The sequence below is a fragment of the Propithecus coquereli genome, unplaced genomic scaffold (assembly GCF_000956105.1).
Source record: "Propithecus coquereli isolate 6110/MARCELLA unplaced genomic scaffold, Pcoq_1.0 Scaffold377, whole genome shotgun sequence".
Lineage (NCBI taxonomy): Eukaryota > Metazoa > Chordata > Mammalia > Primates > Indriidae > Propithecus > Propithecus coquereli.
The window spans coordinates 1434118-1451797 of NW_012149474.1; the positions used below are offsets into that span (position 1 = coordinate 1434118).

General features: G+C 65.3%; 1 protein-coding gene across 1 annotated transcript; it reads left to right on the plus strand.

Moving 5' to 3' along the window:
• The first annotated feature begins 1674 nt into the window (after window positions 1-1674).
• TNNT3 (troponin T type 3 (skeletal, fast)) lies at window positions 1675-17107 on the plus strand. Its single transcript, XM_012651951.1, has 14 exons — window positions 1675-1703; window positions 1872-1885; window positions 2388-2405; window positions 3621-3638; window positions 5322-5336; window positions 8069-8087; window positions 10465-10513; window positions 11741-11857; window positions 11946-12023; window positions 12272-12385; window positions 12472-12581; window positions 12726-12816; window positions 15687-15727; window positions 16894-17107. Exons 1-14 carry the CDS (start codon window positions 1687-1689, stop codon window positions 16946-16948), a joined length of 756 nt encoding a protein of 251 aa, XP_012507405.1. The 5' UTR covers window positions 1675-1686; the 3' UTR covers window positions 16949-17107.
• Window positions 17108-17680: the final 573 nt, after the last annotated feature.

The following is a 17680-nucleotide window of genomic DNA, read 5'->3' on the forward strand; positions in this document are numbered from 1 at the left end:
CCTCGAGGGTCACCCTGCCTGGCGGTCCCAGAGCACCCGTGGGTGCCCATCTGGACTCTGGCCCAGGGGCGGGAGGGAAGGTGGAAGAGCGGGGACTGGCTCGGGTGCCCAAGGAGAGGCGAGGGCCGAGGAGGGCGGGCTGCTCCCACAGCCCCCACACCTGCCGTCTTGAGTTTCTGGGCAGAGGTGTCTTGCTAATTTTGGTGCCTATTTCTGGACGTCTCAGCTGCCACCGGCTCCTTATAAATAACCCACCCTGGGTGCGTGCCACGGCCACCCCTCCTGCTTGGCTAACAGGTGTCGGCCCTGCCGGGGTCAGGGGTGAGCACAGAGGGCGGGCGGGGCGCCCACCCGACAGAGGAGGAGGCCTGAGGAGGCCACGGGGTTTGGGGCCTGACCCAGCCGAGAGGGTGGCCCCCAAGGAGGAGAAGGACCACAGAGCTGGGGCCCCCGTGCTGCAGGGCTGACCGGAGGCTGTGACTTGCGGGGGTGGAGGAGCCCCGGGAGAGGCTCTGGGATGCGAGAGCTGCACGTCCCTGGAAGAGGATCCGCGGATATCTGCTGGTTCATTTCGCACGGAGCTTCAGCTGCTCTGGGAAAATCAACATTTTTGACAGAGGGTTTGGAAGCAGTTCCCACCTCAGCAATGGGACGCAAACGCATTTTTAGCTGATGAACGCTTGTTTTTCTTATACAAAGCTCCCTGGGGGCACCGTTACTATTGTCTTCAAGTGGGCTGCAGTGTGTCGTGCTGGAACCCCGGGCCAACACGCTGATGCAGCTGTGAGCGTTCCCAGGCCCCGCGGCCCCCGGCGCGCAGAGCGGCCAGCTCACGGAGACGGTCCCCAAGCACGCTGGCCCAATGCCGCCGCACCTGGATGCGGGCAGCCGGCCCTGGGCACGGAACGGACAGTGACAAATCCAAGCACATCCACGGGGCCCGGGAAAGCAGGAGGGAAACGGGGCTGTCCCCGGGGCTCGCGTCGCACAAGTGCAGGCCACGCAGGCACGGCGTGGGGGTGCCCAGAGAGCTCGGGGGGAGGGGGGTGGAAGGTCCCCCTGCTCTGGGGTTTGGAAGAGGGCTCCTCGGAGGGCTGTGGGGGACACACCGGAGACACTGGGGCACCCCATGAAAATAGGTGGCCCTTGAAGGAGGCCATGAGGCCCAGGAGGAGCTTTGGGCCCTCACGGGGGCCGGTGGGGCAGGCAGGGAGAGAGGGTCCGGGTCGCCCACCTGTGGAAGCCCGGCTCAGTCAGCAAGGGGCTCCCAGGGAGCCCCCCAGCCTAGGCCCACCGAGCAGAGACCATCAAGAGGCCGGTTCTAGCTCAGATGAGCAGGATGTTGCCAGAGTTAGCCCTCGGGGCCCGCACAGGCACTCTGCACTTGGGGACCCTTCTCCTGGATGCCACAGAGGGGGCGACTGCCCCCGGTGGGGGTGGACACCGTGGCTGTCCGGCATCCTGTGCGGCTGCGGCTGGAGCCAGGCAGGGGGCAGAGTCTGGGGCGAGCAGGGCTGTGTGGGGGCCGTGAGGAGGCCCCGCGTGCGGGAGGGGGACACGCCCTGTCCCCTGTCCGTGGGTGCCCCCTCACACCCACCCCCACCCGTCCCGGCACTTCCAAACCCAGGCGACTCCAGCGTCCTCTCGGCCCTTTCTCTCTCTCTGCAGAAAGGACCCAGCCCCACCATGTCTGACGAGGAAGTGTGAGTACCGGTCCGAGTGGCCTCTCCTCGCCCAGCCCGGGGACCCGGCCCCTGGCTTGTGCGCAGAGTCTGGGGGACATGCTGACGTTTGCTGCAAACCTGCCCCGGCAAAGCCACCTCACCCTTCTCTCTCTCTCCCCCACCCCGCCCCACCGCCTCGCGGCACAGTGAGCAGGTCGAGGGTAAGTGTCACAGCTGTTCTCTTCCCACGTGTACCCCAGGCGGGAAGGCCACACTGGGGGAGGGGCTGGGTGCGGGTGGCCGGCCCTCCCCTGGGCCCCTGGCCTGGAATCCCTGGATTCGCTACGTTCCACAGGTGGGCTTCGGAGCGACCCCTCTGGAAATGGCCCGGCACCTGTGACGGGGTCACCTCCGGCTCACACTGCAAAGCGGTCAGCGAGGGCTGGTGGCCCCGAGGGGCCTCCCTGTCCTGTCCCTCTCTGCATCCTTTGTGCCCACGGTAGGATGTGGGCACCCAGCACACACAACCCCTTCCCCAAAGCCGCCACCATCGCCAGAGGCTTGGCCCCCTCCAGCGCCAGCCGCCCCTTTGGGTCGGGGACCCCTCATCCCGCCACCCGCCCCGCCCTGCCAGGGGAAGCCGCTGGACGGCGCAGGCGTGGGCACCCTGGCTCCCCACCGCTGCCCCTGACGCGGCCCCTCTCTCTGTTCTATCTGACGCAGAGCCCTACGAGGAGGAAGGTAACCTTGGCACCCTCGGCGCCCCGAGGTCCCCAGACCTCCCGCCTCTGAACCCCACCCCTCCCCTGCTCGGTGCCTGCAGCCCCACCCAGGCCTTCTCCACCCCGGCTCGGCCTTAACCCTCCTCTTCCTCATCGTCCCTTCATCCTAACGGCGAGCACTGATCAGCGATCTGATTAACAATTAACGACACACTTGTTTTGTTGGCGATTAATGACTGAATCATTAAGTCATCGCTAACCTCTCCTCTCTGCAATCAGTGAGTGTGCTCCCGACTGTTCTCTAACACTCCGCCAGCCCGCGTCCCCGGCGCTCGCGTCGGCGTCCGGGACCCTCACTCGTGCTGACGTCCAGCGCCTCGCGTGTGCGGCCTTCCGTCTGCCTCCACATCCGTCTCTGCCTCTCAGTGTAACTGCGTGTCTCTCCGTATCTCTGTGTATCTCTCAGCCGCTCTCTGTCTCTGTCTCCTGGTCTCTCCATCTCTGTGTCTCTCAGCCTCTCTCCACGCCACCCTGAGCCCAGGCCGCAGCGCGGGTGGAGTCCAGAGACCCCTCTTGCGCAGGCCAGGCTTGGTCTGCGGGCACCGCGCCGGGCCCAGGCGGGCACGGGCGGGCGGGAGTGCCGGGCGCAGGCGCACCTGGGCAGTGTGCGGAGCACGGTTCTCAGGCCCGACGGGCACCGTGGTGGAACCCCTGGCGCTCGCTCAGCTTGGGTGTGCGGAGGCGTTCTGGGCGCTGTTTGGAAAATATTTTGGACACACTTGGGTACCCTAACGACGTGAGCAAAACATTTCTTTTTTCTGCCGAAAAGGTGGAAAGACTCATTTCTGAGTGGGAACCGTGGCCCCGGGGCGGCCGTGGCATGTGTCCTCCAAGATCCTTCGGTGTCACCAGCACACTCAGAGACCCCCGGGGCCACCCCCTGGGGTGGGAACTGGGCCAGCAGCACAGGGCTTCCCCGAAACACTCGGACTGCGTCCTGTGCTCCCCGTCACCGCAGAGGGAGGCTGAGCTAGAGCCTTGAGGCAGGGGGCAGGAGCCCCCCGAGGCCCCTGAGGCAGCTGAAACCCCTCTGCTCGCAGGAGCCCTTGCTCCCCAGGCTGGCCGTGGCGGGCCAGCCTCCCGTCCCCGCCACCCACATGCACCTCTCTAACGACTGTCCTTCCCTCTCTCTGTCCACCCGCCGCCTCCTGCTTCCGGCTTCTCCCGCCCTCAGAGGAGGCCCAGGAGGAAGGTAAGTGGGGTCCAGGACCCCGGCCCCCACAGCCCCGGGGCCTCCCAGCCCCGAGGACCTCCACCCCGCGGTGATGCTCCACTGGGTCGTGGCCCCCGCCCCCGCCCTGCCTCTAAGGTCGTGCCGTGCGCTCCTGTCTAACCCTCTCTCTCCTCTCTGCGGCCCTCGCGCCCCGGCTCCTTCGCTGCAGAAGTCCACGAGGAAGGTACGAGGACACAGGACTTCTGGTCCCCATGTGGGGCCCGGGGCCTGGCTGGAGCCCGTGGGGGGTGGGGGAGGGGCGGGGAAGCCACGAGGCACCAGTCAGCCAAGGGGCCCCCACATGTGGCCCCCGTGTAACCCACTAACCATGGCGATGCTTGACCAGGGAGGGCCCGGGCCCCTGAGGGTGGGACGACGTGCTCCCGCACGTTCACGGAGCACAGCCAGGGCCCCCACCAGGATCATGCGCTCCCCCGACTGGAGGGGGTGGGGCTTTAGGTTGGGAGGGCACCCCGGGCGCAGGGCAGTGGGGGGACTGCAGGACCAGACAGAGGTCAGCCTGGCCCCTGTCCCAGGCGGGGAACTGAGAGCCCAGGGTGGCATCTGACCCTGGGCTGCGCCAGATCTCTCTCAGGGAGAGGAGGCAGATGGAGGCGGAGTCCCCCAACTGGCCATGGGGCCAGGACTCCAGTCCAGCCAGCCAGCCTCCCTCGGGTGTCCCCTGTAGCCCCCAGCAGGGCCCTGCCACAGACCTCTGTTGTGGGACTGCTTGGGCGCGGCCAGGTGAGGGGTGGGGACAGGCTGGGGTCCCGTGCTCAGAACAGTGGACGAGCCGCCATTTGCGTCCAGGGCTGCCAGTGCCTTGGGAGACTGGAAACCCCCCATGAGGGAAAGGAAGGGAGTGGGTGCTCCTCTCTTTGGGTGCAGGAAACGGGGATGTCCTGGGTGTGCCACGCCTGGCCCTCTGCGGCTCTGCTTCCCTGGGCCACAGGCCCTGCCCTCCCAGCCCCTGGCACCACTCAACCAGGCCGCAGCCCGACGCGGGGGCCTTGCAGCCCCAGCGGGAGGCGTCCAAGTCCTTCTGGGGCCCCAGGACAGACGGGAGGTGGGGCAGCAAGGACCAGGTCCCCATAACCAGAGCAGTCATGAGGTGTCACCACAGTAGCAAGAGCCAGCATCCCAGACTAGCCGCTGGGCCTCGGTTTCCCCATCTGTGGGGTAGGACATGTCGTGGGTGGACTCAGGTCTCTGAGGCCCCTCCTGCCCCGAGATTCTGAGAGCGTGTGGCAGGATGTGGGGACGTGGGCCGGGCGGTGGCAGTACCTGGACTAACTCTATCCCGCTTGCTTCCCGCACATGCCCCACTCTTGGCCTCGAGTGCGATGGGCTGTTTTTCCATTAACCTCGGATTCCTTTCTCCTTTGACCTCTGACCCGCGGTTTTGCCTCTTGTTCCATGGCCCTCCTTAGTCCATGAAGTTCATGAACCAGGTATGTGACATGACTTCAAAGCCACATGGGCACATGTGGTCAGTGTGGGTGTGCCAGGAGCCGAGAAGGAACAAGAGGGCCGCGTAACCCACTCACCCGGTTGTGCTCAGACCCCGCTAGCCCAACCCGACCTCCTCTGCCCCGCCTCCGCCCTCCACTCACGCTGGTTCTCTCTCCCTCCCGCCCCTCCCCCCACGGTGCCGCCCTGCAGAGGAAGTCCAGGAAGGTACGCCAGCACCCCGTCCTCGGGCCGAGCCCCCTTCCCTTCTTCTGTCCTTCCTTCCTCTCCCCCTCCCACCTGCCCTTCGTGACTGACCCTGTTCTCGCCCCTGGGTGGGGACAGAGTGGGGACCCTGCCTCAGACGGGACCGGCTGGCGGGGTGCAGGACTGTTCCTGGCCTCCCTGGCAGGGAACGATCAGGGGCTTGTGGGCAACAAGGCCGCTCTGGGGCCGCCAGAGGGAGGGTGGGGCATGGGGTGTGGCCGGCCTGGAGGCTGCGTGCAGAACAGGCTTTGGGAGGGTGATGCTGGGTCCACTGGGACCCTCCGGATCCACTAGGGTGGAGCGGTGGAGAGCAGAGGCAGAGAGACAGGGCCTGCCCCAGTTATGCAGCCAGAACAGGGAAGCGGAGGGAGGGATGAGGCTGCGGGGAGGGGGAGGGGCGAGTGGGGTGAAGCTGAGGCCCAAGGTGGGGACGTGGGGACTGGAACGGCCGGGGGCCATGCGTGCAAAGGAGCAATCAGTCAGGCCCCAGCATCCCACCGGCGCCCGAGCCAGAGCCAGACACGCCCGGGAGTGAGGCGGCCCTGGGTGGGCCCTGCCCTGGGTGGAGGTGCGGGAGCTGCACACGGAGGTCAGGGAGCTCTTCCCAGCCCCTCACTCGCAGCGCTGGTGGGCCTGACCGCTGCACGACCTGGGCCACAGTCTTCCTTCCCTGGCCCGTGCGGAGGGACGTGCGGGGAGAGGAGTGGGGCAGACTCCGGGCCAAGCAGGCGGAAGGTGACCAGCAGCCTGCCTTTGGGCTCACGGGGCCACTAGGCCTCTCTGGAACACATACCGAGGCCAGACAGGGGGACAGACCGTACGGACAGACGGATGGATGGGGGCTGGCGGCCGGAGCAGGGTGGCAGGGCCCTGGGACCGCTTTCCCGCTTGGCCACATGACTGTCTCCCCCACCTCCTCCATTGCCCCGGCCCCACCCCGCAGGGACGCTGCTTCCAGTGAAGCCCTCAGTAGGGAGGGGTCCGCGCTCCCACCAAGCTGCTCCTGCTGCCCCTGTGCCAGGCTCCTGCCCCAAGACTACCCCCATGGCTCACGCCCCCAAGCTGTCAGGCGAGGGCGACCTCAGGCCCGCCTGCAGGACTCAGGGGCGCAGTCCGGGGGCTCCCCGCAGCGTGCAGCGGGCTCCCAGGCACCCGCGTGACCTGCCACATGAGGAGGGTGCGAAGGGAGCCCCAGCCAAGCACCCCGGCAAGGGGCTGTCCAGGCGGGACCCCGCCCACCCCGGCCCAGGGCCCTGGCAGGTGTGGAGGCAGGCGCTGGTGGTCAAAGACATTTTCTCAGCCGGGCTTTCCTGGGCTGGGCAGAGAGAGGACAGAGGCCACCGTGTGTCAGGGACCTTGTCCTTGCCACCTAAGGCCCAGAGCAGGACGAGAGGACAGGATGGGGCAGGCTCAGCCCAGGCGGGTCGGCGGCCCGGGGTAGGGTCTGGAGTGCTGGGAACGGAGGGAGAGGGAAGATGGCAGCCGGGGAGCCCACCGGCCTCGGGAGAGGAGCCCCCGGGGTGAGGACACAGTCACCGCAGGTCAGGAGCCCCCGCGGGTGGCTGGGCCTGGGCTCCCGCCCAGGGGGGCCGCAGTGGACTTTCTCGACCCCAGCGGGGGCTCCGTGGGCTGCGGCTAGCAGGGGCTGGACGTGAGGCCACAGACAGAGGCTTCCACAGGCTGAGGGGCCGAGAGGCTCTGTGAACATAACCGTCTGTGACTTGTGGGGTTCAGCCGGACCCCGAAGGCCTGAGCCAGGAACTGCCCAAGGGCAGAGGCTGTGCCCACCGCAGCCGGAAGTCTCTAGGTCGGGGAGGGTCTCAGATTCCAAGGTCAGCCCTGCCAGACCCACAGGACAGACCCGGGGCACAGACGCAGGGACTGCCGAGGGACAGCACCCCTGGCCCTTCTGGGTGAGGTCCGGTACCCCTCCCACGCTTCGCTAGGCCTTCTGGGCAGGGGTCCCCTGGGCGCCAGCCGTCACCTGTCCACAGACAGCAATTCTCTGGCCCCAACTGGGGCCTCCTGGGGTCCAGGCAGAGGCGTCCGCGGGCAAGAGAGGGTGCAGGAGACAGGGCCCCCATCCACTCCTGCACCCCAGTCCACCCCCCTGCAGCTGCGCGGCTTTTCTCTTGCACGCGCGCTTGTGCCGCGGAGGAGCCATAGAAGGATCTGGAAGGTTGGGACCCCGGCTCTGCCCGCAAGGGACGGAGAGGACCTGCTGGGCCTCTCTCCGCCTGGCAGGGGCTCGGACACCTCCCTGCTGCACAAGGACGGCAGCCCGGGGGGCCCTGGCACCTGTCGGGGTGCCTTCTCCTGAGCCCTTTCTTTCCCCATTGCCCCGACCCCTGTCCCCGTCTCCTCCTTCCTCCCTCCCCGCTTCCCACCTTCTGAAGAGGCTGCACCCTCATTTCTCTTCTTCCTCCCCTCCCTTCCTCCTGGCCCCACGTCCTGAGCCCTCCTCGGACACACCAGGGGCTGTCACAGGCCTGGACGGGGACAAGACCCTCTTGTTTCGGGGGCGTGGGGGGAGGGGGGCAGTGAGTTCAGCCGAGACGCAGGCGGCCCCAGACAGGGCCCAGGGAGCCCCCAGCAAGGTGGTCCCGGGCCCGGCTGAGGTGCTGTGCGGCAGCCGCAGTGCACGGGCCCCTCTCACTGTCTCTCTCCTCCCCATGCCGCGCGGTGGCGACCAGAAGAGAAGCCGAGACCCAAGTGAGTGTGGCGCCGGGCAGGGCTGGACGCTGAGTGTGTGCGGGGCGGGTGCCCGGGGCAGGCAGGCGAAGGCCTGGAGCCAGGCTTGGAGGAGAAGCCCAAGCGTGTGGCCAGACAGGCCCAGGGTTGCCCAAGAAATGGACTTCAGGGATGCAGGAGGGCGTCTGCCCGGGTCCTCCAGCGTAGGCAAGGAGGGCTTCCTGTAGGAGGAGGCGACCGACCAAGGAAGGAGGGGGTGCTGCAGGGTGGGGAAGAGTCGGGCAGGGAAGGGGAGGCGGGGGTTGCAGGGGACGGGCCCCTCATGACTTTGCTGAGCCTGGCCACACTGCGGGGTCTCCCAGGAAATAGACAGGAAGTCGGTGGCGGGTGGTGGGAGGGAGAGAGTGTCCTGTCCAGACCCCCTTCAGAACGGCGCCTTCTCAGCGCACCACGGCGTTCGCTGCCCAGGGGCTGCTGGGCCCCTTTGGGCAGCAGTTCTCCTGAGGACGGCCTTGCCCGGCTTGCGAGGGTTTTGGGGACAGTCGCGCAGTGCAGCTCCGCCACGTTCCTGGCTTTGACCAGCTCATGCGGGTCCCCCTCGAGCCCCTTTGGCCCTTGCCTGGGCTTCACTCTGCGCAGGGTGGGACTGGGGCGCACACGCCCGTCCCTGCGCCCACGTGGGCGCCGCAGCCCCGCGAGGGAAGAGCGGGACTGTGCCCGGGGCCCGCCGGTGCGTCTCCGTCCTCTGCGCGTAGCTCTCTGCAACTCTGAGTCAAGCAGCAGCGGGTCACGAGATATTCTCTCGTTTTAGAAAAATTGTTTGTATTTTCATTATGAAAATAAAACACCCCATTAAAGAAAATTTGGAAAATACGTAAAAGTCAAATGAAAAAAAAATAACCTATAATTCTCCCGCCCAGTGGGCCAGACTGGGAAGGAGCAGGAAGAGACGGAAGGCCCTATTTCTTCCTACTCTTTTTCCACGCAGAGGGCTCGGAAAAAAAGATTGAAACTCTGTGCCGTTTTTCAAACACCATACTGTCTATACGACCTTGAATTCTGCCTTTTTAAGATTTAGCACTATTCATAAGTATTTTTCCATGTTTTTACATCGTCTTTTTAAATATTTTGAATGGCCACATAATATTCCATCAATTGGACAAACCATAATTTTCCTACCCGTCCCCCGTAGCAGGCTTCCCCAGTGTTTGACCGCCATAAATAACGCGCGGTGGAAAGCACTCTCCGTCTCTAGGGTTATTTCCCTAGGCACGCGCCCAGCGCTGGAATTACTGGGTCAGAGAGTGCGGATGTTCTTACAGCTCTGGCACCGCTGCCAAATTGCTTTCCACAGGGGCCCGGCCAAGGCCGGCTCCTACGTGGGACGTGAGCGGGTCTGCGCCCCCCACCCCTCGCCCGGGGACAGAAGCGTGCTTTGACGTCCCGGCCTCTGATGGATGAGAAACGGCCTCGCACGGTCGCTGCACCCACATTCCGCCGCGGCCGGGCGGCCGCTCACTGCCGCCTTTCTTCCCCAGAACGGGCGGCTTGTGCGCCGCGCTCATTTATCTAACGGCGGAGGCGTCTCTATGTTTTCTTAATCATCAGTTTGCATAAGGATATAAGTCTCCTCTGTATTTGCTGAAAATATTTTTTTAGTCTGGTTTTTTTTTTTTTTTTTTGCCTTTCGATTTTTGCTTTTTTCACATGCATGAGTTTTTCATTTGCACGGAGCCATCTGGCTGTCCTTCCCGTAGAGGGACCTGGTGCTTGGAGCTCAGGAAACCCTTTCCCACTCTAGTTTTTGATCAATATTCAGTTCCACGTTCTTCTACGGCTTGTTTTAAAAAATTGCTGTTGTTTTAACTATTTGCTCCGTCTGGAATGTATTGGTGGGAGGAGGGGTCGCACCCCAGCCGGATGGAGGCCCTTCTTCCTCTTCCACGGGCTTTCTTCCCAGCCCCCTCCTCCTTCTCCGGCCCCCCCAGAAAGAAAGGTTAAAGAGTGGCCAGAGAAACTCGAGGGGTTGTGCGGCCCACCCTGGCCACGGAGGCCGGTGCTGCTGCGATGGCCACGGGGCCTCTGATCCGGCTGGGCCAGCTGTGTCTGCTCACGTGTGTGAGAGAGAAACCGAGGGGCCCCTGGCAGGTGAGCGGAGGCAGCACTGCCGTGTCCGGGAGCCGCAGAGTGGGGGGCACCGAAAGGTGGACCCTTCTCGAAGGGGCCAAGCACGGCCGGGAGGGCAGGTTGTAAACCTGACAAGAAGTTCAGGCCAGGTGCCCTGAGCCAGGCGCTCTCAGCTGGTGCGGGGCCTGCGGCTGGGGCCCGAGGGGCCAGACCAGCCCTCCAGCAACGTCTCCAGTGGTCCTGCTCACCAGCCTCTCTCTCTCCCTTTCAGACTCCCGACTGCTCCTAAGATCCCAGAAGGGGAGAAAGTAGACTTCGATGTAAGTTTGTGACACTCAGATCAACACAGCCACCACCCCCACACCCCAGCCTTCCGGCTCCAGGCTGGGGCTCAGAAGGTCATCTCTCCCAAGTAGACAGAGTGGGGCTTCCTGGTTCCAGGCAATTGTACCATAATTCACCCCTGGACCAGAGGATACTCCCCTAAGAATAGACATCTGCCTTCCTTTCTCTCCCATCCATTCTTCTATCCATTCACCCACCCACCCATCTACCACAACACCCATCCATCCATCCACCTATCCACCCATCCACCCACTCATCCACCCACCTAATCACTCATCTCCACCCATCTACCCATCCACCCATCCACCCATCCACCCATCCACCCATCTACCCATCCACCCATCCACCCATCCACCCATCCACCCATCCACCCATCCACCCATCCCACTCACTCACTCATCCATCCATCCACCCACCCATCCATCCACCCATCCACCCATCTACCCATCCACCCACTCATCCATCCACCCATCCACCCATCTACCCATCCACCCATCCACCCATCCACCCATCCACCCATCTACCCATCCACCCACTCATCCATCCACCCATCCACCCATCCACCCATCCACCCATCCACCCATCCACCCATCCACCCATCTACCCATCCACCCACTCATCCATCCACCCATCCACCCATCCACCCATCCACCCATCCACTCACTCACTCATCCATCCATCCATCCATCCACCCATCCATTCACCAGTCTACCCATCCAACCACCTACCCATCCATCCACCAAGCCATCACCCATCCATCCATCCACACACCCACTCTTTCATCCTCCCACCCCTCCATCCACCCACCCATCCACACTCCCACCCATCCATTCATCCACCCACCCATTTCTCCAACCTACCCCTCCATCTACCCTCCCACACATCCATCCCTCCCTCCAGCCATCTGTTAACACACCTGCCCATCTCTTCATCTAACACACCTGTCTGACCACAGTCTTCCCTCTGCCAGGCCACGCAGGGCCACTGGGAAGATGGGCAGAGCCAAGGCAGAGCCTGCCCGTGCCAGGGGTGCTGATGGCCTCTTATTTGGGCAGGGCCTCGGCTTCCCCGACAGGAAGGGCACCGTCCCCTGCCTGCGCCAGGCCCCTGGGAGGACGGCAGCCATAGGGGTGTGGGGAGGACGGAAGGCCCCTTGCCACTGTCGGCTTGCATGGTGGCCATGGATCCTCTCCCACCCGCAGGACATCCAGAAGAAACGCCAGAACAAGGACCTCATGGAGCTCCAGGCTCTCATCGACAGCCACTTCGAGGCCCGGAAGAAGGAGGAGGAGGAGCTGGTAGCTCTCAAGGAGAGAATCGTGCGTGCCGGAGGCTCGGCTGGAGGGGTGCTGGGCATCTCGGGGGCTGGGGTAGGCGACGCTGGGCTGACCGTGCCTCTGGCCACAGGAGAAGCGTCGTGCAGAGAGAGCTGAGCAGCAGAGGATTCGCGCCGAGAAGGAGCGGGAGCGCCAGAACAGGCTGGCGGTGAGGACGGGGCCCCGCCCCCGCTGCTGAGCCCCGGGCCCTGAGAAATGCGGGGTGTCGGCCCCTCTTCTCTGGGGGGTCCCACCACCAGTGGCCAGCGATCAGAGTTGCTGGCCAAGGCCCCGCCCCACGGACCCCCTGACAGACCCTGGCCAGGACCCGGAGCTTCCTTCCGGCACGTTCCTTGACCCCTGCCCAGAGCGCCGCCCCTCCCCCAACCCTGAGGGCTTGGGGACCGGTCTCCGCAGGAGGAAAAGGCCAGGCGGGAGGAGGAGGATGCCAAGAGGAGAGCTGAGGACGACCTGAAGAAGAAGAAGGCTCTGTCCTCCATGGGAGCCAACTACAGCAGCTACCTGGCCAAGGTGCGTGCGGGCACAGGGTGGGAGCTGGGGCAGCTGCCATCTGCCAGCCCCGCTGAGGCCAGGAGGCCCCGCCCTGTCCCTGCCAGGCTGACCAGAAGAGAGGCAAGAAGCAGACGGCCAGAGAGATGAAGAAGAAGATTCTTGCTGAGAGACGGAAGCCACTCAACATCGACCACCTCAGCGACGACAAGCTGAGGTGAGGGAGGCTGCCCGGCGACGAGCGTGGCGGCAGGGTGGCCTGGGCTGTGTGGCCGTTCCTGCGGCTGTGGGAGGACAGGAAGGGCTTGGACACGGCCTGTGTGGCTTCTGCAGCCAGGCCTCACCTGGTCCACCTCCCCAGGGACAAGGCCAAGGAGCTCTGGGACACCCTGTACAGACTCGAGACTGACAAGTTTGAATACGGGGAGAAGCTGAAACGCCAGAGATACGACGTGAGTGTAGGCACCGCCGCCAGGGAGCTCCTCCCTGTGTCCCCATCGCCACCCTGCCCGCCTGGCGCCCTAGGCCCTGAGAAGCCGGTGTGACCGTCCCCACTGTCCTCACTGTCCCCACTGTCCCACTGTCCTCACTATTCCCACTGTCCCCACTGTCCCCACTGTCCCACTGTCCTCACTATTCCCACTGTTCCCACTGTCCCCACTCTCCTCACTGTTCCCACTGTCCCACTGTTCCCACTGTCCCCACTGTCCCCACTGTCCCCACTGTCCTCACTGTTCCCACTGTCCCCACTGTCCCCACTGTCCTCACTGTTCCCACTGTCCCCACTGTCCCCACTGTCCCCACTGTCCTCACTGTTCCCACTGTCCCCACTGGCCCCACTGGCCCCACTGTCCCCACTGTCCTCACTGTTCCCACTGTCCCCACTGTCCTCACTGTTCCCACTGTCCCCACTGTCCTCACTGGCCCCACTGGCCCCACTGTCCCCACTGTCCTCACTGTTCCCACTGTCCCCACTGTCCTCACTGTCCTCACTGTTCCCACTGTCCCCACTGTCCTCACTGTTCCCACTGTCCCCACTGTCCTCACTGTCCCCACTGTCCTCACTGTCCCCACTGTTCCTACTGTCCCCACTGTCCTCACTCTCCTCACTGTTCCCACTGTCCCACTGTCCCCACTGTCCCCACTGTCCTCACTGTTCCCACTGTCCCCACTGTCCTCACTGTCCCCACTGTCCCCACTGTCCCACTGTCCTCACTCTCCTCACTGTTCCCACTGTCCCCACTGTCCTCACTATTCCCACTGTCCCCACTGTTCCCACTGTCCCCACTGTCCTCACTGTTCCCACTGTCCCACTGTCCCCACTGTCCCCACTGTCCTCACTGTTCCCACTGTCCCCACTGTCCCCACTCTCCTCACTGTTCCCACTGTCCCACTGTTCCCACTGTCCCCACTGTCCCCACTGTTCCCACTGTCCTCACTGTTCCCACTGTTCCCACTGTCCCCACTGTCCCCACTGTTCCCACTGTCCTCACTGTTCCCACTGTTCCCACTGTCCCCACTATTCCCACTGTCCCCACTGTCCTCACTGTTCCCACTGTCCCCACTGTCCCCACTGTCCTCACTGTTCCCACTGTCCCCACTGTCCTCACTGGCCCCACTGTCCCCACTGTCCCCACTGTCCTCACTGTTCCCACACTGTCCTCACTGTTCCCACTGTCCCCACTGTCCCCACTGTCCCCACTGTCCTCACTGTTCCCACTGTCCCCACTGTCCTCACTGTTCCCACTGTCCCAACTGTCCTCACTGTTCCCACTGTCCCCACTGGCCCCGGCCGTGGCCCCTGTCCTGCCAGGGCCTGTCCTCCACCCTGCAGTGGGGCCGTCAGGAGGGAGCAGGCAGCCGAGAGGCCTCAGGGCCCATCTCCACACTCCTGGGGCTCTCAGGAAGCCCCCAGGTGGCTGAGCTCACTTCTGGGGCACCGAGTCCCTCTGGTGCAGGGGTGTCCCTCCCTCGCAGCTTCCGCCGCTGAGACATCTGCTTCCTCAGCGCAGGCGAGAGGGCGACACCCTCCTCTACCCATTGGGAAGGGGGCCGGCCCCCCAGGGTGGCCCGGGGGACCCAGGAAAGGGAGAAGCCTTCCCGGTGGGCGCTGCGGGGGGAGCAGAGCTGGGGCCAGGGAGGCCTGCAGGGCTCTCTGCGCAGCTGGAGGGCATCGGGGCACCTACCGCTCTCTGAAGCCCCGCGTGGGCCCGCGGTGGGGTGCCAGTCTCGCGTGACAGTGCGCTCCGTGCAGACACAGACACCTCCAGCTTCACCATCAAAGCTGCGTTGCCCACCCCTCACGCCCCCGTGTCGCTGGGGGGCCGTTCATGCTCACGGGCCTCCCAGACCTTCCACGGGCACATCCCAGCTCTTCAGGTGCTCAGGGCAAGCCACCATCTGTCTGTGCCTCGGTTTCCTCACCTCTAGCGGAGGCAGGATGTGCCCCCTCCGGGAGCTGTCGCAGGAGGAGATGCCCCCCTGCAGGCCAGCGTGGCCCAGGCATGGGGGACAAGGCTGTCCTGGAGGGGCTGGCCCCAGGATGGGCCTCACCGCACCATCCCAGAGTGAGCCAGGGACCCGCCACCTCCGGGTGTGCTCTGTCCACATCGGTCCCGGGGGCTCAGAGAGCCTGGAGGGCCACGGCCAGGCAAGCCCAGTGCCCTGTGGGGCCTTGAGGCCACGCTGCCCATCCAGCCACATAACCGTCTCGGTCTCTCTAGATCATGAATGTCCGGGCCAGGGTGCAGATGCTGGCCAAGTTGTAAGTAGCAGAGCCCCGTGGCCAGGCTCATGTGTGCAGTGCACGGCCAGCCTCTCGCATGGCAAGACCCGGGTGGCTCAGGACGCTGGCGGCAGGGGGCCCGGAGCCTCCTTCCCGCCCCTCCTCCCTCGAGCCTGTGGTCTGGTGGCTTCTGAGCCGCCCTTGTTGGCAGGCGAGCAAGGGCTCCACCACTAGCCGGGTGCAGCAAGAGGGCTGCCACCACGAGGCCTCGAGCTCCGTGGCCAGGAGGGAGCTGGGGGCTGGGAAGAAGGGGCCTGCGGGCCTCCCCCGCTGGCCCCGCCAAGCCCCGCCCCGCATCCCGTGGGCTGGAAGGTAAGTGGCCGGCTCCGGAGCTGCGTGTGTGGGAGCTCAGGCCAGGCCAGCACAGGCGGCCAGAGCGAGTCAGAGCCACGCGCCCAAGGGCCACGGAACCAGGACACAGTAAGGCAGCTGAGCGCCTTGCGGGGCCACAGGAGGCCTGAGGCAGCGTGGTCCGGTCGCGCTGCGCCTGCCGTCCCCCTCCCTGGGCGCCACGGTGAGTGGGCTGTGTCCTTGCAGATCACCAACCTGAGGAGCCGCATCGACCAGGCCCAGAAGCAGTGAGTAGCCTGTGCCGGCGCCCGCCCGGCGTTCCGGCCAAGCCCGAACCGGGCGGGCGGCGGCCTCGGGCCAGCATGTGCAGGGCCCACAGCCCCTTCTCACCCGCATGCGCCCGCCAGGAGGAGGCAGCCAGGCGGGGCCCTTGGGACACCGTCCCCTGCGTCCGCACTGGCTGCAGGGAGTCAGGAGGCTGGGCCCTGTCACCAGCCCTCCGTGACGCTTAGCAAAGCCACCGATTCCTCAGGGTGGTGACCCCTCTGCCCGTGACATTGTGTCCCCGTGGGCAGTGGATCCTCTAGGACAGCTGCTCACCACCTGGGGCCTGCACCCAGGGTCCGAGGTGACCTCGCGCCGGCGCCCACCCTGCAGCCAGTTCACGTGCCCCCAGGACCCCAGAGCTTCAGCGTCTCTGGGATCCCCTCCCTCCTCCTGCGAGCCCGCTTGTTTGCGCTCCCGGGCAGGCTCCCCCTCCACGAAGGGAGGCTGGGGGGGCAAGCACGTGGCCCCCGTCCCTGCGGCGAGGTCCTGGCTCATTGCAGGCCCCTTCGGAGGCGAGCGTGCAACTGTGTGTGCATGTGCACGTGCCTGCATGCACATGCGTGTGCAGTGCTCAGGAACATGTCTGCCCGGGGCCGCCCCGGAGCTCAGATGCTCTCGTCCTCCCGCCTGCCGTGCACTGACCAGCACACAGCGCCCTCCCTGCCCTCCAGCCGTTCAAAGGGCCACAGACAGCCAGGTCGGTCCCTGAGGACCGCTGCACCCAGGCTGCCGCCCAGAGGGGCACAGGCTCTTCCCACGCTGAAGCATCTGGGAAGGTGGCGGTCACCTGCCACGACAGCCTTCCCCCCGGTGGCCCGTCTGTAGGGAGCATGAGGGGTGGGCGGGAGGGTGCGCCTCAGGTGTAGAGGGTCCCGGCTCGCGCGGCAGCCCCTCCTAACACGCTAATCGCCCAGGCCGCGGCCAGGCCCGGTACAGGTGAGTCGGCACTGCTGGACTGAAGCTGTGTGTGTGCCGGGGAAGTCGGGGACGGGTTGTCCCCTCCAGCAGACAGGGGGGCAGAGCGGTCGGGCTGGGGTCTGGCCTGGCCGGCCCAAGGCCTGGCCTCACAGGGCTGCCCTCCATGGCTCGGCCGGACACTCACGAGCAATCTGCTTCCCGTTTGCAGCAGCAAGAAGGCCGGAACCCCGGCCAAAGGCAAGGTCGGCGGGCGCTGGAAGTAAGGGGGCGGAAGAGGCCCCCCAAGGCAGAGACCCTGGGCCCTCACTCCCTCCCAGGCCCACGCACGGCACTCCTCGTCCTCCAGCCCCCGTGCCGAGGCTCCCTCTGTGGTTCTGTGACAATCCTGGGGACGAAGGGGCCACCCTGGAGCACCCCCTGCATCTCTGTCCTCGCTGTCCCTGTCCCCTGGGGTCTGTGAATAAAGCCAGCAGACTCCCCTCCTCCGGCGTGTGCTTGCTCATGAACGGGGCCCTCGAGGGGACTGCCATGGTGGGTGGGGGCTGCCTGCGGGCAGAAGCGTCTTGGTGGGTGCCCGCCTCAGGGACCAACTCAGGAGAGGACTGGCCACATGTCACCTGCCACTATGGCCATGCCAGACGGTGCCACAAGCATGGGGCCCAGACGCCCATCCACACTCTGCCTGTGACTTTCACCCCAGAACGCCCCCATGTCCCCTGCCCCAGCCCACATGCCCCTCCACTCTCCAATTCAGGGGGGGTCTTTGCCCAGCCCGAAAAGCCCCTGCCCATTGGCAGAAGTGGAGGCAGCAGGGGGCAGCACCATGGGACACGGCAGGCTCCCCCAGAAAGGGGGCAGACGCTGAGCGAGCCCCCCACGCGGGCTGCACCCCGAGCTCCCTCTGCGGGGCCCGCCGCATCGCGGGGAGAGGAATGCAGACAGCGCGTTTCCCACCAGACAGCAAGCGCGGCAGACACAGATGGCTTTTTCTATAG

Bases quoted from the DNA above. Each gene is read 5' to 3' on its own strand.
- TNNT3 (XM_012651951.1), top strand. The intron at 12,024-12,271 runs GTGAGGACGGGG...CGGTCTCCGCAG, and splicing joins AGCGCCAGAACAGGCTGGCG to GAGGAAAAGGCCAGGCGGGA. The intron at 12,817-15,686 runs GTGAGTGTAGGC...GTGTCCTTGCAG, and splicing joins TGAAACGCCAGAGATACGAC to ATCACCAACCTGAGGAGCCG.